Genomic DNA, 22,722 nt, shown 5'->3' on the forward strand with positions numbered 1-22,722 from the left:
GTCTGACAGAATCTGTGCAGAAAATCTAGGTGCTGCTGTAGGCCCTCCCTGGTTTTCAACAGAAGCACCAGATCATCAGTAGACATTTGACTTCAGATTCTAGTAGGGTGAGGTCGGGTGCTGCAGACTGTTCTAGTGCCCTCGCCAATTTGTTTATTTATATATATAGATATATACGTTGAAGAGGGTGGGGCTTAAGCTGCGTCCCTGTCTCACCCCACGGCCCTGTGGAAAGAAATGTGTGTTTTTTTTTGCCAATTTTAACTGCACACTTGTTGTTTGTGTACATAGATTTTATAATCTCTCTCACTCATTCTTTTATACTCTCTTCTCTCTATCCCTTCCCCACCTCTCCCTCTCCCTCTCTCTCTCTCTCTCTCTCTCTCTTCAGTCCTCCACTATGGCCAGGGAGTCCCTTCATAAGAAAGAACGGAGGAGTTATCTTACAAGGTAGGCTACCTTTCTGCATCGCTGTGTCTTGTTTGTGTGTCTGTCTTAATCTCTCTGCTCGTATGCCAACTCCTGAGTTCTGAATGATTTTTTAGAAGGCACCTTGAGAATACCAAGTGCTGCAACCTGACTCTTGGCAACATTTCAGAAGATGCTTCTGTTTGACAGGGCGTGTTTGAAAGTTTAAAAAAAAACTCTGCTCTGATCTGAAGCTCGGGAAGGCATCATGTGATTTTTTTTTTCCACCTCCACTTTAGCTTTCCATAACCCTCTCTCACCCACACTCCCTCTCTCTCTCTCGTCACTTTTCCTCTCTCATCACTTTCGCTCTCTCCCCTCACTTTCTCTCCCTCTCTCCTCTGACATCCTCCCTCCCTGTCTCCCTCGCTCTCCCTCTCCCCCTCTCTTTTCTCCCTGGTGGGCTGGCTGGCAGTTTAAATGGACATTCAATCCCAATCAGAGTGCACTCTGGGAGTGCGGTGGGCCAGCGGTGCTCTAAATGGGGGAAATGGATACATTAGGCGTCTGGGCCGTGTCCTCCATCCTCTCCATCGCCACTCCTTGGCTCTGATAATGGAGTAATGGTCAAGGAGCCGGCGTGGAAAGCATCTGAGGGGCCCGGCCTCCCTACAGACCTGCCTGTGACTGATGGGTCCGGTGGGAGGGAGGGAAGGAGAGAGGGAGGGGTAGAGAGGGGAGAGGGAGAGAAAAGGGGAGAGGGAGAACATTGGTCATTACTCCATTGTCAAAAAGGTGGGATAGGTGGGTAGATAGTGGACAGAGAGTAAGAGGGAGGGTGGAGAGGTGGGAGGTAGGAGAGAGGAAGAGAGGAAGAGAGAGGGTTAGAAGGAGGGAGAGATGGGGAGAGGGAGGGAAAGAGGGAGGAGGAGGGATGAGGGAGGGAAAGAGGTGGGAGAGAGAGAGAGGGAGGAATGGAGGGAAAGAGGGAGGAGGGGGGAGAGAGGTGAGAGATAGTGAGGGAGATAGGAATGGAGAGAGAGAGGAAGGGAGGGAGGGAGGGGGAGAGAGTGAAGGGAATGGAGAGAGAGGGATGGAGAAACAGGGAGGGAGAGAAAGAGGGATGAATGGAGAAAGAGGGAGGTGGGATAGAGAAAGAAAGAGAGAGGTAGTATACAGTAGGTGGATAGAGAGTGGACAGATAGCCACTATTAATTCAATTCATTTCAAGAAGATTTATCGGCATGGAAAGTGTAGGAACGTACATTACTCTACGAGCTCACTATCCTAGTCCCACAGCCCACAGCCTTGGGCTATTCTAAGCTGTGCTGAGTTGAAACCCAGTGGAAACTGTCTACATGCTGATATTGTATCTTCCACATCCTAGCCCTGGTTTCCATGATGCTAGCCCTTGTTTCCACATGCTAGCCCTGGTTTCCATGATGCTAGCCCTTGTTTCCACGATGCTAGCCCTGGTTTCTACAATGCTAGCACTGGTTTCCACGATGTTAGCACTGGTTTCCACGATGCTAGCCCTGGTTTCCACGATGCTAGCCCTGGTTTCCACGATGCTAACCCTGGTTTCCACGATGCTAGCCCTGATTTCCACAATGCTAGCCCTGGTTCCCCCATGATAGCCCTGGTTTCGCCATGCTAGCCCTGGTTTCGCCATGCTAGCCCTGAAACAGTTGCTTTCTCAAGGTCTGCTGGGAATGACCTTTAACCCTGAGCTCTGGACACTGCGTCTGAACCCTCCGGTTACAAGCTTGATGTAGTCATAGCGTGCTAGGAATATGTGGCCAAATACTAAACTTTTGACTACTTGAATACACATCTAAGTGAATTTGTACCAATACGTTTGGTTCCCTAAAATGGGGGGACTACAGTATCTATTAAAAGTGCTGCAATATTTAAACGGTTCACCCAATATGGATGATACCCTCAAATTAAAGCTGACATTCTGCACTTTAACAACAACATAACGGTCACTGTCCCGATACTTTAAGAGCTCACGGTATATATTCTCTCTCTCTGTACCGCCAGGGTGTATAGACAATGTGAGCAGTGTTTTCTCCCAGCTTCTCAGCAGCATATGTCTCAGGCTTTATACCTGCAGAGACGGCATGCCTCCGAAGTTGGAAGACATGAGTCACTGCTATACATAGCATGGCTGCATGGGAGACTAAGCGGGGGGGGGGGGGGAGAGAGAGAGAGAGAGAGAGAGAGAGAGAGAGAGAGGGAAAGGGGGACAGAAAGTAAGCAAGCAAATGAAAAGACCTACAGAAAGAGGGAAACATTTTGTATAAATGGATAGGAAAGATAGACAGGGAAACAGAGGGAGTCAGTGGACAAATCGAACAGAGAGTTGCCTGTGTATCCAGGCAGGGCCAGGGTTAGATTAGGCAGAGCTGGGCTAGGGCCAAGCCAGGGTTAGGTTAGACAGAGATGGGCTCGGGCCAGGCCAGGGTTAGATAAGGCAGAGCTGGGTGAGGGCCAGGCCAGGGTTAGATTAGGCAGAGCTGGGCTAGGGCCAAGCCAGGGTTAGATTAGACAGAGCCGGGCTCGGGCCAGGCCAGGGTTAGATTAGGCAGAGCTGGGCTAGGGCCAAGCCAGGGTTAGATTAGACAGAGCCGGGCTCGGGCCAGGCCAGGGTTAGATAAGGCAGAGCTGGGTGAGGGCCAGGCCAGGGTTAGATTAGGCAGAGCTGGGCTAGGGCCAGGCCAGGGTTAGATTAGGCAGAGCTGGGCTTGGGCTCGGCCAGGGTTAGATTAGGCAGAGCAGGGCCAGGCCAGGGTAGAGTGTGCAGTGTGTCTAGGGGGAAACAGGGTCATCTCTTAGCTGTGTGCTCTGCCTCTGAGGCTGTTGAACACAGAGAGGTATTTCCTGCCTCCTCCGCTGAAGCATGATCTACTGCTCTGTGGCATGTGGAATGGGAGCCGTCTCCACGGCAACGGAAAGCCCTCCCTGCCGCCGGAGCGAGAGAGAGACCCAAAAGGGGGAGGGAGAAAGCAGAGGGGGATGTTGACCCAGAAAGACCGAGCAGTAGCACACACATTGACACACACAAAGATAGTTGTGTGCACACTTTCACACACACACACACACACACACACACACACACACACACACACACACACACACACACACACACACACACACACACACACACACACACACACACACACACACACACACACACACACACACACACACGCACACAGCGAGTGATCAAGATTACAATGGAGATAGTTTGCAGACAGGCAGGGACTTACTTATAAGGATAACAGGAGCAGCCCTAAAGATATCAGGGTTGGCCCCAACCAGAGTCAATAGGATTAACATGGATAATGGATGCGGGCTAACAGTCAGGGGCTAACAGACAAAACCCTATAGGTACAGTACAACAGAGACACTCTTTTACGGTACATAATGCATGTATATTGCACATAGGCCTACTTATTCATAAAATGGCAGACGACAGCTACTGTGATGATAGGGCCAAATGTGTGAGTTCACATGCTTTAAAAAGAAGAAAAAATAAAGAAGAAAGAAGAAGTCGCAGACAAAAGTAAATGGTGGTCATCATTTCTGAAAATCTCTGACCCCAGAGATCCAGAGAGACAGTGGATGACAGCTGTTTCACTGAGCTGAACTGGGGCATCTGTCCGTGAGCCGAGCTGAGCAGCCAGCCTCGAATGACTGGAGAGCCCTGGCTCACACACTTCCTCTTTCCCTCTACCGTTACCTCTGTGTCTTTCTCTCTACCCCTCTTTATTTAAACACCTATCGCTGTCTCTCCCTCCTTTCTTTCTCTTTCTATTTTCCTCTCTCCCACTCCCCTCTCTCTCCCTTTCGCTCTCTCTCTCTCTCTTCCTCTCTCCCTCCATCGATCCTCTCACTAAAGAAAGCCAGTGCTGTGTAAGTTAGGCAGAACAGAACACAGTGTACTAGCCATGCTTCCCAGAAACACACACACACAATATCCCCCATCCCCCACCCTCTTGACAAGGTCTAGGTGTTGGATTAAATACGTTTTCTTTTTTGCAACCAAATCTCTATTTCTGATGGAAATGGCATGTTGTAAGACACCTTTTTTTGGGTGATTTCACATGAACAAAGTCTCCAAAACCCACCCAATTACACCCTTTTAGAAACAACACAGCGCTCAGCATAGTGGTGCAGGTCTGTTAGCGATGCATGTTTGAACACACGAAATTGTGTCATCCCGACTTTCATACGCAGCGTTCTACTTCATTTTGATGCGACTCGAGCGATACCTCGTCGTCCATTCTACAGGTAACTGCCATAACAAAAGAAACACTTGAGTAAATGAGGGATTCAAAGTGTATTGAAAGCATGGCTGCTTCCAAACAGGACGTTCCAGACACTTGTAGAATCTATGCCGAGGTGCATTGAAGCTGTTCTGGGTCGTGGCGGCCCAACACCCTGTTAAGACACTCTATGTTGGTGTATAACGGAACAGCTGGGTAGGGGAAATGGCTCAAGTTGCACAAAACGGTATATAACATTGTGGATAATGTTCCGAATGATTTCACGTGTACAACATTTAAAAAGACACGCATCACTATACCGGGAGCTTTGCCGTTTCCAAAAGGACATTTTGGGGTGTTTTTGGAGCCTTTGCTGGTGTTTTTGCAGGACCCCCATATGACACAATGAGGATGAGGAAGGGATTTGCTATTTGGGGTAAGTTGGTAAGTTTCTGAAAAACAAGTGAAATCACAAGAAAGGTGTCTGGAGAAATTTCCATCAAAAGTAGTGATTGGCTGTAAAAAAAGAAACTGTCTCCTTTAAGGTCACTATAATGCCTTATGAAGTACACATGATTTATCATTTTATTTCCCTGACGTCTCCTCGAGATCTTAACAATTAGACTGCTTTTTGTTGTGTTCTGTGTGTATATATATATACCGTATATATGTATATGTATTTGTGTGCATTTCTGTGTGTTTTATGCTGTTTTTTTTTGGTATGAATGTGTTTGTATGTATCTCTATGTAAGTCCTTATGTCTGTTCCTCTCTCTGTAGTTCCTCAAGGCGTGATCCAAAATGGGGCCCACATCAGGAGCCAGGGTCTGTTACCTGTCATCCGACCTCTACCCATATGCTCCGTGGGAAGCAGGACCACTGCCATAAGGTCAGTGAAACTGTCAATGATCACTCGGCTGGTTATGACGCAGAATTTTACCTGGATAATACATACACCTCGACATCAAACGATATTTTTCCACCATTTACATAATCGCGCGTCAATTTGTTCATTGTACTCAAAACTGGAACCGTCACACAAAGGTGTAGTACAGTGCCTCGTGCTCATATTGAGTTCAGACGCAGGCTTGCATCCTAAATGGCACCCTATTCTCTACATAGTGCACAACTACCCTATGGGCCCTGGTCAAAAGTAGGGCACTATGTAGGGAAAAGGGTGCCATTTGGGAGTCATGGCCGAACCAGGTGTGTTTATACAGCCTTCACAATGGTTTATTCCTGTGAAGAGCCTTGTGATTCAGAGAAGATTTAGGAACAGGCCTGGACCTGCTCATCCATCATGGTAGCATGGGAGTGTGAAGGGACACACACACACACACACACACACACACACACACACACATGCCATGTCATGAATTAAACATGCCCACAGGCAAGGCAGCAGCTCGCATAAGGTATGCACTGAATATTTGATCATATAAAAGAGGGTATGTCCTTCCCATGAGAGAGTAACATGCCAACAGACTGTACTGCTAAAAGAAAACAACGTTTGATCCGAGGGAGGGTGTGGCGTGGCGTGGGCGGACAGCAGGACTATTTTGGATTTATAGGATGGCGTGGTGCTCTGATCCGCTTTTATGGAATATCAAATGTACTATTGTGACGACACAGTAACTATACAAATATGTGTTTGAAAAATGTCAACTACTTATCAAAGGTATGAGTTTACAAATGCAGTAGCCGCGTGTCTGATGATACTATGGTGCAGCCAAAAGCCTGGCGCACAGGGCTAGACATGCACTACAGTCTGTAGAAACAGTAGACAAGTGAGATGTATGTCAACAGTGACTGTAGCCTGTCCCTTTTGTGAACTGTATGGGCTCTGGTCAAAAGTTGTGCACTGTATAGGGAACAGGGTGCCATTTGGGACGCGTCCTAAATGTAGTCTGTTCACATTAAGACTAACTGTAGCCTTCTGATCTCCTGTGTGTCTCTCCAGGTCAGCTCTGGGGGATTACCTGACCCAAGGCAACATCGGCCACCCATGTGACTCTCCCTCCCCCCCTCCCAGCGACGACCTCCAGGAGGACCACAACTACAGCACCGCCAAATCCCCCAGCATGCCCTGCTCTTCCCAGGGGCCCTCCACGTTAGACGATGACGATGACATCATCGCGGTGGAGGTCGGCGTCCACCGAGAGGTCAAATCGGAACCTCAAGAAGTCCCGCTGGACTCTGCCTCTGTCTCCTTCCTCTCCCAGCATGCCCGGCGACGGGGCCTGCCCTGGACGAAAAACCGCCTACGGGCCCTGGGCGACACGCTGCCGCTGAAAAAGCGCCGTTCAGCAGCAGCAGCGGTGGAGAAGCCGCCGTCGGAGAGCGATGACGAGGAGATGAAGGAGGCGGCGGGGTCGTTGCTTCACTTGGCGGGCGTCAGGGCGTGTCTCAACAACATCACTAACCGCGCCGCCAAGGCTGCTCAGAAGGAGAAAGAGCAGAAAGAGGCACTAAGGAACTAACTAAGGCCTACACATCTGGTCTACACACCAACCACCAAGACCTAGAAACTAATAGCTAAGACACACTGCAAAGACCAACGTTGAAAAGCAGCGGGTGGCCGCAGAGTGTTGCAGGGTGTGTTAGCCAACACTTGCTGGGTGTGGACGAACGGTGGAGATTCAACATGTAGAATTGTCGGGAATGAACAGAAAACGACAGCAGATATTCTGGTCAGAGGCGATAGGCTGGCCACCCGCTGCTTTTAACAGTTGGTTCTCACGGTGTATTTTGTCTCTAATGCCTGATTCCCACTATAGGGCCGACCCTAACTGTAGCCTATACTGTGCTGGCTCGGATATATTCTTTTCAGATTTTGCTTTCCAGCATGGTTCCAGCAGCAATTATGGTGGATGCGTAACCAGGCCAGCCCAGTACAGCTCGGTTTGGCAGTAGTGTGGAAAGGGTATATGGCCAGGCCTGAGCGCAGAGACCTACAGTAGGACTACACACCAGGTCTACACACCGACCAACCAACCACCAACAGGCCAAGAGATAACGTTATTAAGCATTAGTCTCAATAGACACTACTCCATCTCTCTTTCTCTTTAACCTTTAACCTCTATCTCTCCTCCAGGGGCATTAGGAGAATCCTACTTATTTATGGCAATATCAAAAATCTGTTTTTACTATACGTTTCCTGTATGTTTCGACACTAACTCTGATGGGTAATTGATTCTCACGTGTCTCTGTTGATGTTTTTATGTTGTGTAAAGGGGATGCAAGCCATAGAAAAACACATTTTTTTGTCACTAATTAGGGAAATACATGCTAAAAAAAATAGAACCATTGAGGAGAATAGCTGAGCGTTTTGTGTCATCTGTAACTTGTCAGAAGTGTATCTGTGAATTTGTAGCAATCTTCCAGTAATGTAAGCCAGGAAGTTGAGCCAATGATACTAACAGATTGAAAACTGTTCAAACTTGCTGCTCACACACACGTCATCCTACGCCCATGAGCACAACATGTAAGACTGTGCCAAAGACGAGCGACCGGGTTGCTTCAATGTAGCCAATCTGACAGCTTACAAAGACAAACATAAAAGGCATAGCAACATCAGAAGACCTGTAGAGAAGAGATAGGAGAACACCGTAAATGTCTCAATAATTGTAAAATCCATTCTTAAAGAATCATGCTCTTATTCCTATTCATTACGGTGATTTCTATCACCAATAGTAAAAGCATCATTGAGAATGGGCATGATTCCATTAAGATCACTCCTTAGTATTTAAGCATAGTTAGAACTATACTGTTAATCTACTGTTCAGTTTTTGGTGCCATGGTGATGACTTAGTGCTGGGTCAGAGGCAATATACTGTATCTCATCTATCTTGTTCTTGTTTCTCAGCTGCGTTTGAAATGTCATCCTATTCCCTTTTTAGTGCACTATTTTTGACCAGAACCTCATGGATCTGGTCAAAAGTAGTGTGCTATGGGTTGATGGGCTCTGGACAAAAGGAGGGCACTATATTGGGAATAGGGTGCAATTTCAGACATACAGTAGCCTAGACGTCCCTGAAACTCTTCCAGTATTCCTCTTCCACAAACGTGAACGCCGGTTTAAATATAACCCATGCTACGACACCTGCCTATCATTTTTACAGACTCAGAAAACTATATACATAAACTGTGGATTCGTTGTTGTTTCTTGCAATTCTGTTTGTATTGCTTCCCCTTCTTCCTCTACCCTCATAAAAGTATAAGCAATTTGTCCAGTCTGGACAACTCTGTAAAAAGGTTAGAAAATATTTTATTTTTCCTTTCTTAATTGAAGCAATTTGACCTGCAGGACTTTCTCAGTTATATTGCATGGGTGCTTGTAAATAAGATGCAAAAGTAAATCTTTTTTTATTCAAAGATCATGTAAGATAAACAATGTATTTAGCATGAAGCATGACTTATTTTCATATAAACTTAGATCCTAGAAGAGAAAACAAAGGTTTTGCCACCAATTCTTATACACTCAATTTTATTTAATTTTATTTCGATTTAAAAAAAAAATGTATTGATATTGTATTTCTTCAGATGAGCGGGCTTTTAATGACATATCTTCTTCAGGGAGACATTTTATGGGGAAATCACTCTGCAATTATGAGGCCCGGCTACTCTGGGCTTTAAGTATAACAGACCTGGGTTCAAAAACTATTTGAAATTATTTCAAATAATTGAATATGTGCTTAATTGAGCTTGCCTGTTGCAATGCAACCAATAGTAAAGTCCCAAAAGTGCAAACCCCACCCACCTGGCACCCCAGCCAGGCTAAAGCAAACTGTAAAATGATTTGAAAGGTTTCAAGTAGCATTTGAACCCAGTCTGTTAGCTCTACGGCTAGATGGATCAACTGAAAAGCCTCTACTATGGCCTTCAGTCTTCTTCTGCCTCTTAAACAATAAATGTGTCAGTGTTCTAGTGTTATTCAGAATATATCAATAGTGTGTGAGTGTGTGTGTGTCCAACAACCATACACCCTTTAATATTGTGCCTGCCCTCCAGACTTAATTGTATTCCGATGTCTTTAGCTGACATGTTTTCATATTGAACAGCACATATTTCTTTATTTCTGAAAGTGTTTTCTCTCATTTTGTTCTGTAAATGTGTTACCATTGGGTCCTAGTTTTCTCCTCCCTGGCAGACACTTCCCTGTAAATGGACGGAGCATTATGAACCTGTTTGACATGGAATTTAGAATTTGTCAGAATGTTCCACCGTTTTAACTGGCTCCAACTAGCACAGCCAAACCTTTTGTTGAAAGTTACCCTACCATGAACTGACTGAGGATGTATGTACATAGAGTGGAGTTACTGTACATGATGAACACGTTTCTGTACAAACAGCAGAGGTAATTAGGGGTTAGAAAGAGGTTGTGTGCAGATAGTAGGGAGAAGCAGAGTCAGAGAGAGCCAGACTCTGGTTTGGGTTTATGGGAAAGACTGAGAGTGAATGACAGCTAGACTGGGAGTTAGACAAGCAAATGACAGCAGAGTTCCATTGTCATAGTATTCCATCAACTTTGATACGGAACACTGACTATTCTATTCAATTCAATGTGTTTCTTCTATCAATGTTGACATGAAATAGACTCACTCCCCGTATACCTCATTGCCATCTCCACTTCCTCTCTTGACACTAGAGAAGTGTTATTGTGTTACAGGTCAAGCCCTCTGTGTTATTTGCAGTAGGAAGTCAGTGAACTGGTGACTAATAGTAGAGTCTGCCGTGGCAAGTCAAGGAGAATGTGTTGCTTTAGTAACCACCATCTCCTCCAGTGACTCACATGGTGAATGTGTCCCAAATGGCACTACTTTTGACCAGAGCTAATAGGGCTCTGTTCAAAAGTTGTGCACTATATAGGGAATAGGATGCCATTTCGGACACTTCCAGTGACATGCAGAGAAGGAAGGTGAAGTTATGACCATATAAGGGTCTGCTTGACAAATAGAATGATACTGGGAAATAGGACTGAGTATTTTAATGCAAAGGGAAGAAAAAGAAGAAACTCTATCACTGCCTGAAAAGCTCTCGAATGAGAAACAAATGTGCGTATTTTATTTGAACTAAAACCTGCCAAACTAAACCGTGCTCAAAGTGTGCATCCCAAATGGCAACTCATTCCCTATATAGTGCATTTTTCTTTCAAAAGTAGTGCATTACAAAGAGAATAGGCTGCCATTTGGGAGTCGCCCAAGGCAAGCCTGCCAGCCAGTCCGCCATTTTGTTTTCTATTAACGCTTTTTTTTTTTTGTGTTTGTTTACTCTGACAAGACGTTACAATACTGCCACGTTAATGACTATTTGAGAAGGGTCAGAAAGCCATAGAATAGAGATGTCAAATGCAAACAATTATGTTGCTCTATGAGAAGAATCGATGTAATGCAGAGTGCACCCAGCTTTGGTTGGTTTTCCAATGAATGTTTGATTATTTCCTTGTTGTGCAATCACATTGCCAAAGAACGATTTCAAACGATTTCAGCGATTTCATTCATGTAAATATCACGTTGTCCAATACCGTGGCAAAAAAAAAAGTAGAAATGTTGTTTTTTTCTTTTCAATTTTTCTGAAACCTTCAATAATGTTTATGTGGTGTATTGTCTTCCAGTTGCAATGATTAAAGTTGACCTGAACTCAACTCCTGTGCTTGAAAGAGACCATGTCATAATTACATTCAATTGAATTGAATTGGGTAAAAAACATTACCATGTTGTATTCCCAGAGGACAGCGCTTAAAAAGTAGTAATTAAAACACTTGGCCCTCGATAGTAAAAACAAGCAAAACATCTAATGGTTAGAAGACAAGACAAAGATTACAAAACAACAACATTACATTCATATTAGTGAAGAAAACTGTCACCATCCATTGCACCTCATAACCAAACCAACAGTAGCAATAAGCATGTAATATCCATGTTATTGACATCAACTCAAATCAGCCCACACAGACCAACTAAAAACGAAACATATTCTCTGTTACAGAAGTGCGACAGAAAAGCAAGCAAATGCTTCAAAGCTCGGTTGAACCCTTCACATAAGTAAATTGCTCATCAGGTTATTGAGACCAGTGCCTGTGATTGGCTCTGACGACTGGCCCCTGTTATTGACCTCATATGTTCACATTAACAAGGCTCAGAACATAGCAAGACTTTTTTTCAACCTGTTACTTAACTATTCATTCACTTCCTGTAATCATTAAAGTCCAATACTTTTGATGTGTCAGTGTCAGTGCCATCAGTGTTTTACTCCCAGTCAGGGCTATAGCTCCTTCTTGTCACTCAGTCAATCTGATGGGTGCCATGATGGAGCCATGTGGCAGAGGGAAGGAAGGCCATTCATAATTAAAGCCAAAGACTACAGGCTTTAATCACCAGCCACTGCCTCCCTGCGCAGCACAGCGCAGCACAGCACAGCGCGCCACATATCCCTCCACCATGCGCTACAACTGCATGGAGCCAGTCTCTGTTGCTATGCAACTGCAGCAAAGAAAGTGCAAGTATATTTCTGTACATCTTTAAGGGGCATCTTTCCACTGACCCAGTTGCCTGAGGCAAAACAAAAAGTGTCTTAACACGCCATTATGTCTGTCTGCTATGTTTTAGTTCTTTAGGAAGTTGTCCGTCACCACTTTTACAAGGGCCGTTTTTGAAATGTCAGAGGGCCAGTCTTGTAGGAGAGGAGAATATGTGTGCAGTGTGAGGTGGGGTGAGTCAGACACAGAAGGTTCAATTCAAACCAAACTGTATTGTCACATCCGCTGATTACAACAGGTGTAGACTTTACATTGAAATGCCGACTTCTGAGCCTTTTCCCAACAACGCAGAGTTAAAAAGTAAGTCCAAATAAAAAAATAGAAAATAGTAACACGATAAATAACATTAACGAGGCTTATGTAAAAGGAGCACCGGTAAGGAGTCAATGTGCAGGTGTACAAGGTAGTTGAGGTAATTACAGTATGTACATGTAGGTAGGGGTAAAAGTGACTCGGCAATCAGGATAGATAATAAAACAGAATAGCCGTAGCGTATGTGTGAAAGTCAAATCAAATCAAAATGTATTTGTCACATGCGCCAAATACAACAGGTGTCGACCTTACGGTGAAATGCTTACTCACAAGCCCCTAACCAACAATGCGGTTTTAAGAAAAATGCAAATAGTAGCTATTCGGGAGTCTTATGGCTTGAGAGTAGAAGCTGTTGGAAAGGCTTTTGGACCTAGACTTGGTGCTCCGGTACCGCTTGCCGTGCGGTAGCAGAGAGAACAGTCTATGGCTTGGGAAGGAAAGTGTGTGTATGTTTGTGGCGTCAATACGCATGTGTGGTTTGTGAGCCTATGTAATGTAATGTGTGTTTGTGTGTGTGTGTGTGCGTGTGCGTGTGCGTGTGCGCGTGCGTGTGTGTGTGTGTGTGTGTGTGTGTGTGTTGGAGTGTCAGTGTAAGTAGTTGTGAGTGTGTGGGTATCATCCAATGAGTGTGCATAGAGGCAGTGTAAGTAGTTGTGAGTGTGTGGGTATTGTCCAATGAGGGAGCTCGGCCCAAGTGATTTACTGGGCTGTCCGCACCACCCTCTGAAGGACAGGCTCATGGTAATGGCTGGACCAGAATTGGTGGAATGGTATAAAATATGATGCATTCCAAATGCTCCGTTCCAGCCATTATTATGTGCCCGTCCTCTCCAGGCAGCCTCATGTGGAGTCAGGGTGCAGTATAAGTAATATAACTGCATTATGCTGCAAAAACTGCACCCAGAACAACACATCGTTTTCACTGCGTCCAAAATACCACCGTTGACTGCAGTTACTGCACTTTTACCACCGTTGACTGCAGTTACTGCACTTTTACCACCGTTTACTGCAGTTACTGCACTTTTACCACCGTTTACTGCAGTTACTGCACTTTTACCACCGTTTACTGCAGTTACTGCACTTTTACCACCGTTTACTGCAGTTACTGCACTTTTACCACCGTTTACTGCAGTTACTACACTTTTACTGCACTTTTACCACCGTTTACTGCCGTTTCTTTTTTTGTTCAGAGTTCTGCTCTTCATGGTCCAGATCATCCAGATTTACTAAATGTCAATTGAGACAGGTTTCCATGGAGACTGTAGAAAGTAGAGTTAAGGCTCTTTGTTAGCCTGCATTCATTCCATGGCGTTATGCTTTTGGAGAATTTTCCCCCCTAGAAGAGCAGGGGTTATTGTTATATGCCAGGGGTGGGAAAACTGCGCCCCGCAAGCCGGATCCGGCCTGCAAACCCCTTCAATCTGGCCCGTGGGAGGTTTGAGCCAGCCTGCAGCAGTTTTGGGGGGGGGATTATTATTTTGGGATAATTAAACACTCCAGGTCAATCTTGAATGTCTACATAAAAAGTATGTAGAAATGATGAAGGACCTATATATTTTCAAATAACTTCCCTTTATCTGGCCTGCAAATAGATTTTGAGAAATTAAATCTAATCTGTGCCACCCTCCATTGATTTCAAAATCCCGATGTGGCCCTTTACACAAAACATTTGTCCACCCCTGTTATAGGCTGTACAAAACAATGGACAAATCTTTCCTGAAGTGGACATAAATTTGCCATTTTGACTTAAATTGCACATCTTTTATGATAAAGTTTCTTCTCATATTGCTTAAATTGATTGGGATGTGGGTCCTTATAGGGATTGGAAACTGATCCTGTTTTTTGTTGTGGTGTGTGATCACTCTCTAGTGGTGTAATGGAGTTACTACATCCAGTGGCTCCTGAATCTGTCACTCGAATCCACTTGGGGAGAGACGAAGAGGCAAAGCGATAAGCCAACTGGCTGACGATACTACACAGTAGTCAGATTCCGATATCGATCAATTTGATATAATCGTTTTCCAAAGCATCTGATCTGTTTCTTAACATGAATAAATGCCAACTCAAGGCTGTCAAAGATTGTGTGACACCCTCATATACAGTGGCGACCAGTCTTTCAGGGCAGGTGTGGCTCGTTTAGCTTTAAAAAAAAATGTTTTTCCCATTTTGCATGTTATTTTGGCATTAATATGTGTCACATATCAGTTTGCAAACAATGTAAAAAATATATATAAAAAATCATTGAGTTAATAAAGCCGGAAACAAACATGGACTCTTTTTTGCTTTCTTGAGTAAGGCAGCTCCAAAATGCAGGTGTTTCAGCCTAGCTCAGTGCTTTCTGTAGTGGTGGGGCAGCCAGCAGAAAATACAGAGCTTTTAAGGGTTGGTAATATTCTCTAGTTGCGTCGTGATTGGCTCAGTGTTCTGTCACTCATGGGGTCACTGCAAAATCTACGGAAGGGCTCGAAAAATCACGTTATATCTACTGTTGCTTTGATTGGACTGTCATATCATACTTTCAAAATCTTAGCGAGAAATATAGACAAGGGGTCGTCATCTTGAATCAAGTCGACAATCTACTGGCAAATACTTTTTAATCCTTGTCATATGAAGATAAATTATATATAAAATGTATCAGTGCTCATAGGCCATTGGACATAAACATTACACAAGTTGGAAATCCCAAATTCAACAATGAGTGGTTTGGAAGGAATCAGTGGCAAACTGCAAACATTGCAAAATAATCACTAGCCTGCTATTCAGTGGAGTGGGTTCGTGGTCCAAGTCTGGGTTTAAAAGGGTATTTTTTTCCAAGCTTATAAGGATAAACATTCAACACCATGGGCCAGAAAAGGTTGAATACATTGGCCATGCTGTCAATCCAGTATGACTTCTGCTGAGTTCAAGACAACTGGGAACTCTGAAGAAAAACAAGCTCCGACTAAGAAAATGTGTTTTGAATGGTCATCCAACTCGGAATTCCAAGTCGAGAAATCGGGCCTCTTTCTAGAGCTCCAACCTGAAGATCAATGACGTCATGATTCCCAGTTGTCTTGAAAGCACCATACATCCTGAGAATACCAGACTTCGATGACAAAGTTTGATGACAAAATTTACACACAAGAAGGACCGCTGCGCCACCTTCCTGTTCAAGTGAGCAAAGCACAACAAGGTGAGTCCAAAAATGTATTGTATGCTGCTGTATAAATTATGTGATATGCCAGGAAGATATGTATACTGTAGCTAAAAAATTAATACTATGTGTTTTTTTGTGTAGCCCATGTGCCTGACCCTAATAATTTGGTCCCTTTCCCCCTAATAATTTAGTGCACATGCAGCCTATAGCCTGTTTTAGAGAAATGTAGTCATCGAATATTGAGATTTCATTGTCTACTTATATGCCCCCCTTTATTTATCCTACGGTTTTAACTTGGTGTACAGGGAGAATACTGTAAGAACCCATGAGCCCATGTTCTGAATTCTGTCGCTGTACATTTCAAAAGTGCTGAACAAATTGTTATATTGACTACGTCCATCCTAGCTCGCTCATTAATGTCTTAATCGAAATCACCGATTTTGCTCATCGTCCCCTGTTGCCATAGTTTGTACTTCTCAATTGTCAGTCAAATGCTTTTCAGCATTCTGTGGAGAAACCGTACCCATTACATTAGGAAAACTGTAGTAATGAGTGTGATGGGCTTAATTTTCAGGACTTTTTAAATAATAATTCATACAAAATATTAATTTTCTATCATTCTTTTAAGATCAATTGGATAAAACAATACCTACGAAGACCCACTTCTATGTGGAACTTATTCCTCATCATGTCTTGTCTACTTTTGGTGGCCTTCATGTTGGTTTGTATTTATAATATTGACAACGTTTCAGTGAGGTTTTCTTGTCATTGTCCTTAATTTAAAAGTATAATTTCTCCCCACACATATATTATATTATTAGAATTGGGACATAATGTATAAAAATACACCTTTGTTTTTAGAATATTGGTTCCAAAATAATATCCTATTGGTGATCCAACTTAATTAGGAGGAATTCTTATCACTTTACAAGATCCCTGTAACACATAATGGTTTTTAATACCATTCCCTCAGGTGTTGATTTATTATTCAGGAGCAAAACCTGACCATGACTTACCTTGTGTATTGCCTCACACATACCTACTTATTATTATTTTAAATTAAGGAAGTTTTATCTTTTCATTATTCATTATCCTGCCAACCACAATATGAAGAATTGTCAAAAAGATAAACTCAAATTGTACCTTTTGTAAGGACCACCCAGAAACAGTGTTACATCTTTTTAAGCATTGTATTCATGTAAAGAATTTGTTTCAAGACATCATTAGATTTATAATTGATCATATTTATGAAGATATAGTGCTTGGATTATTTTCCTAAAATAGAAAGATGTTAAACAATTGTATGTTTTTACAGTAATTTCATTATTCTTCTGGACAAATTTCATATTCACAAATGCAATTTTACAAACAAAACACCCATTTTTCTTACCTTACGAAAGGACATTTAACAATATTTTAAGACAATTTAATACTCTACTAACAAAAATGCTGTTAGAATAATAAATGTGTGTTTATCCCTTAAGTGCTTTGTGTTATTTTTATTTTTTTAAATGCTCAGAAAACTTTAAGGGCCAAATAAAACCAGCCGCGGGCCAAATTCAGCCGCCAGGTGAGGAGCCCTGCCCTAGCCCAACTGTCTTATACATGTGTGTTCTTATGTATCTTTTGTATTGATTTATTATTGTTAATAAAAAATCGAATAAAAAAATATATGTATATACACATTCAGTACATTCGCAAAGTATTCAGACCCCTTGACTTTTTCCACAGTGTGTTACGTCACTGTTTTGTCCCAGCCCCAGCTAACACACCTGACTCCAATAATCACCTAATCATGATCTTCAGTTTAGAATGACATTTGATTAATCAGCTGTGTTCTAGGGATGGAGAAAAAGTGTGACACCAATCAGGCCCTTGAGGACTGGAGTTGTCCACCCCTGCGTTACAGCCTTATTCTAAAATGGATTAAATAAAATAATTCCCTCATAAATCTACACACAGTACCCCATAATTAAAAAGCAAAAACAGAAATGCCTTATTTATGTAAGTATTCAGACCCGTTGCTACGAGACTCAAATGGAGCTTAAAATTGAGCCCTGTTTCCATTGATCATCCTAGAGATGTTTCTACAACTTGATTGGAGTCCACAAGTGGTCAAGTATTGTTTTATTTCATTTAACCTTTATTTAACTAGGCAAGTCAGTTAAGAACCAATTCTTATTTACAATGACGGCCTACACCAGCCAAACCCTGACGACGCTGGGCCAATTGTGCACCGCCCTATGGGACTCCCAATCACAGCCAGTTGTGATACAGCCTGGATTCGAACCAGGGTGTTCGTAGTGACGCCTCTAGCACTGAGACACAGTGCCTGAGACCGCTGCAACACTCGGGAGCCAGGGTGTCTCCCATGATTTGGAAAGGCACACACCTGTCTATATAAGGTACCACAGAGCAAAAACCAAGCCATCAGGTCAAAGGAATTGTCTGTAGAGCTCTGAGACAGGATTGTGTCGAGGCACAGATCTGGGGAAGGGTTCCAAACCATTTCTGCAACATTAAAGTTTTCCAAGAACACAGTGGCCTCCATCACTCTTAAATGGAAGAAGTTTGGAACCACCAAGACTCTTCCTAGAACTGGCCGTCCAGCCAAACTGAGCCGTCGGGGGATGAAGGGCCTTGCCAGGGAGGTGACCAAGAACCTGATGGTCACACTGACAGAGCTTCAGAGTTCCTCTGTGGAGATGGGAGAACCTTGCAGAAGGACAACCATTTATGCAGCACTCCACCAATCAGGCCTTTATGGCAGCGTGGCCAGATGGAAGCCACTCCTCAGTAAAAGGCACAGCCCGCTTGGAGTTTACCAAAAGGCACCTAAGGTCCTCTCAGATCATGAGTAACAAAATGTTCTGGTATGATGAAACAAAGATTGAACTAATTTGGCCTTAAAAAAAGTACTGAGTAAAGGTCTGAATAATTATGTCTCCTCCATCATGTGATGTTTTTGTGTGTTTTTTTTTATTCACCAAGCAAGTAGTTTTGTATTGAGGTCAAAGACAAAAAATTATGGATTATTTGCTACGTGTGGTTTATTTGATTGAATAGATGTTTCGTAATGCTTCTTTTCTTACAAGTATACTGATATAAGTTGGACACGTGAAATCCCGGCAACTTGGAGAAAAAATACTTTATATCGGAGTTGTGAATGTTGTTCCCACGCACATCTACCCTCTCATTGGCTAGAATGGTCCCAGCTGATCTTGCCTCCTCCCGACTGCCTTCCATTTTAGAAGACATGTATTTTCATTGTTAGAGTGGCCATTTGAGTATCTGGTCAATATAATGGATAACCTGTGTTTTGGACCAACGGATGAGATACAGTGCTGCAGGCAGATGCAACACAGGCGGTTGTGGTGGGTTGAGATGCAGCCCATGCAAAAAAAAACATATCTCTAGCTTAAACTGACAGATTTTGATAGGGATTTTTTTTATTATGTCGATGTTATTGCGGGTGTAGTGAAATGCTTGTGTTTCTAGCTCCAACAGTGCAGTAATATCTAACAATTTCACAACAATACACACAAATCTAAAGTAAAGGAATTAAGAATATATAAATATTTGGATGAGCAATGTCAGGGCGGCATAAACTAAGATACAGTAGAATAGGATAGAATACAGTATATACAGTTGAAGTCGGAAGTTTACATACACCTTGGCCAAATACATTTAAACTCACTTATTCACAATTCCTGACATTTATTCCAAGTTAAAATTCCCCTGTCTTAGGTCAGTTTGGATCACCACTTTATTTTCAGAATGTGAAATGTCAGAATAATAGTAGAGACAATTATTTATTTCAGCTTTTATTTCTTTCATCACATTCCCAGTGGGTCAGAATTTTACATACACTCAATTAGTATTTGGTAGCATTGCCTTTAAAATGTTTAACTTGGGTCAAATGTTTTGGGTAGCCTTCCACAAGCTTCCAACAATAGGTTGGGTGAATTTTGGCCCATTCCTCCTGACAGAGCTGGTGTAACTGAGTTAGGATTGTAGGCCTCCTTGCTCAATCGCGGTTTTTCAGTTCTGCCCTACAAATATTCTAAGGGATTGAGGTCAGGGCTTTGTGATGGCCACTCCAATACCTTGACTTTGTTGTCCTTAAGCCATTTTGCAACAACTTTGGAAGTATGCTTGGGGTCATTGTCCATTTGGAAGACTCATTTGTGACCAAGCTTTAACTTCCTGACTGATGTCCTGAGATGTTGCTTCAAAATATCCACAATTTTCCTCCCTCATGGTGCCATTTATTTTGTGATGTGCACCAGTCCCTCCTGCAGCAAAGCACCCCCACAACATGATGCTGCCACCACCATGCTTCACGGTTGGGAAGGTGTTCCTTGGCTTGCAAGTCTCCCCCTTTTTCCTCCAAACATAATGATGGTCATTATGGCCAAACAGTTCTATTTTTGTTTCATCAGACCAGAGGACATTTCTCCAAAAAGTACAATCTTTGTCCCCATGTGCAGTTGCAAACCGTAGTCTGGCTTTTTTATGGCAGTTTTGGAGCAGTGGCTTCTACCTTGTTGAGCGACCTTTCAGCTTATGTCGATATAGGACTTGTTTTACTGTGGATATAGATATTTTTGTACCCGTTTCCTCCAGCATCTTCACAAGGTCCTTTGCTGTTGTTCTGGGATTGATTTGCACTTTTCGCAACAAAGTATGTTCATCTCTAGGAGACAGAACGTGTCTCCTTTCTGAGCGGTATGACGGCTGCGTGGTCCCATGGTGTTTATACTTATGTACTATTGTTTGTACAGATGAACGTGGTACCTTCAGGCATTTGGAAATTGCTCCCAAGGATGAACCAGACTTGTGGAGGTCTACATTTTTTTCTGGGGTCTTGGCTGATTTCTTTTGATTTTCCCATGATGTCAAGCAAGGAGGCACTGAGCTTGAATGTAGGCCTTGAAATACATTGACAGGTACACCTCCAATTGACTGAAATGATGTAAATTAGCCTATCAGAAGCTTCTAAAGCCATGACATAATTTTATGGAATTTTCCAAGCTTTTTAAAGGCGCAGTCAATTTATTGTATGTAAACTTCTGATCCACTGGGATTGTGATGCAGTGAATTATAAGTGAAATGATCTGTCTGTAAACAATTGTTGGAGAAATTACTGCAAAGAGTAGATATTCTAACTGACTTGCCAAAACTATAGTTTGCTAAACAAGAAATTTGTGGAGTGGTTGAAAATGTAGTTTTAAAGACTCCAACCTAAGTGTATGCAAACTTCTGACTTCAACTGTATCTAATCAATATATTTGTTTTTCTATTTTCCATTTATTTTTTTATAAATGTTAAAATTTTTCTTCCACTTTGACATTACAGAGTATTTTGTGTAGATCGCTGACAAAGAAATTACAATTAAATCCCACTTTGTAACACAATAAAAGGTGGGGAAAGTCAAGGGGTGTGAATACTTTCTTTAGGCACTGCAGGCCTATCTTGGTCCATCTCGGCCTGTAATTTGTGTGGTATTAAAAAAGATTTGGCTTTGTAAAATTAAGTAGAATTGCATGAAATGTTTCTAAAAAAAAGCATTTTTTTCTCAGACCTGTAATTACGATGATAGATTCATGCAATGCTTTTACTATAAAGGAGATCTTTCCACCGATACTCTTCTCCACGTGGTCTGTGAACCCACAACCTTCTGGCCCGCAGCCCTGTGCACGATCAAAATTATTGCGTTGCCATAATGCTTACAAGACAAAGAACACTTTCTAAAACATCATATCTAAGGCTCCGGTCTGTCCAAGAAGTGAGGGTAACGGTAAGGATGTTCTCTGCCCTCCACTTTAAAATATATTTTGTTGAAGAGAGGACCATCCCATTTTATTTCAGACCCTTATTATCAATAACGTTCACTTCCTTGTTTTAACCAAAGATTGTGGATATATTGACAAGATACCTGTATCTTTGCCAGTGGAGGCTGCTGAGTGGAGGACGGCTCATTTTTTTTTTTACCTTTATTTAACCAGGCAAGTCAGTTAAATTCTTTTTTTCAATGACAGCCTAGGAACAGTGGGTTAACTGCCTGTTCAGGGGCAGAACGACAGATTTGTACCTTGTCAGCTCGGGGGTTTGAGCTTGCAACCTTCACGGTTACTAGTCCAACGCTCTAACCACTAGGCTACCCTGCCACCCCATAATAATGGCTGGAATGGTGGAATGGAAAGGCATCAATCATGTGTTTGATGTTGTTGACACCATTCCAATCATTCTGCTCCAGCCATTACCATGAGCCCGTCCTCCCCAATTAAGATGCCACCAACCTCCTGTGCTCTTTGCCCTAACAATGGGAGCTGCACTGCGGGTTGTCGAGCTCCCCTCTACCTTTTTTTTTTAATATTCGATGAGGGTTGTTGACGTCAATCGCCTGTATTCAATGGAGAGAGACGCTATGCTACTAGATTTAATAAAAAATATGCATAATCATCTCGAGACAACTCCGATATAAAGTACTTTTTCTCAAAGTTGCCGGGATGTCACATGTCCTACTTTTATCAGGACACTCGTAACAACTTTATAAGCATTACGAAACTTCTAATCGATCAAATAAACATCACGTAGCGAATAATGCATTCATTTTTGTTGACCAAATTCGACACTCCCATTGACCTAGATACAAACACTCCAAACTTGCTTTTTGGGCAAAACAAGGAAAAGAAAAAGGAAGATGATCCAATCTATAAACATGTTAGTTTCCACTGGCGGCACCATCCAAACTGCATTACAGACTACTGGTTCTCTCTATGAGAAAAAAATGTATTTTCGCATAGCTCATAAATTCCTGTGCCTGCCTGAGAAATATGGCATTAGACAGTTTACCTTGTTTTGGAACGTCTGATAAATAAAAATATAACAGATTGCATGAATGCATTGTGATGTTTATGTTTATATACCAAACAAAACGTAGTAATACAAAAAAAAAACAGTAGTCAGCATCAAAGCTAATCAGAAATTATATAAGCAAAGCTATTTGCTTTTGTGAATGTTTTCATTCATTCAATTCCCAATACACTATGTAAA

The 22,722-nt window shown here is 42.7% G+C and overlaps 1 protein-coding gene across 1 annotated transcript in view; it reads left to right on the forward strand.

Moving 5' to 3' along the window:
• ches1 (checkpoint suppressor 1) overlaps positions 1-11,321 on the forward strand; it is a 49,350-nt gene extending 38,029 nt beyond the window's left edge. Inside the window, exons 4-6 of the mRNA XM_064924984.1 lie at positions 392-450; positions 5,459-5,567; positions 6,639-11,321. Coding sequence (XP_064781056.1) covers positions 392-450; positions 5,459-5,567; positions 6,639-7,158 — 688 coding nt within the window. The 3' untranslated portion in view covers positions 7,159-11,321. The remainder of the gene's footprint in view (positions 1-391; positions 451-5,458; positions 5,568-6,638) is intronic.
• Positions 11,322-22,722: the final 11,401 nt, after the last annotated feature.

The sequence above is a fragment of the Oncorhynchus masou genome, chromosome 19 (assembly GCF_036934945.1).
Source record: "Oncorhynchus masou masou isolate Uvic2021 chromosome 19, UVic_Omas_1.1, whole genome shotgun sequence".
Taxonomy (NCBI): domain Eukaryota; kingdom Metazoa; phylum Chordata; class Actinopteri; order Salmoniformes; family Salmonidae; genus Oncorhynchus; species Oncorhynchus masou.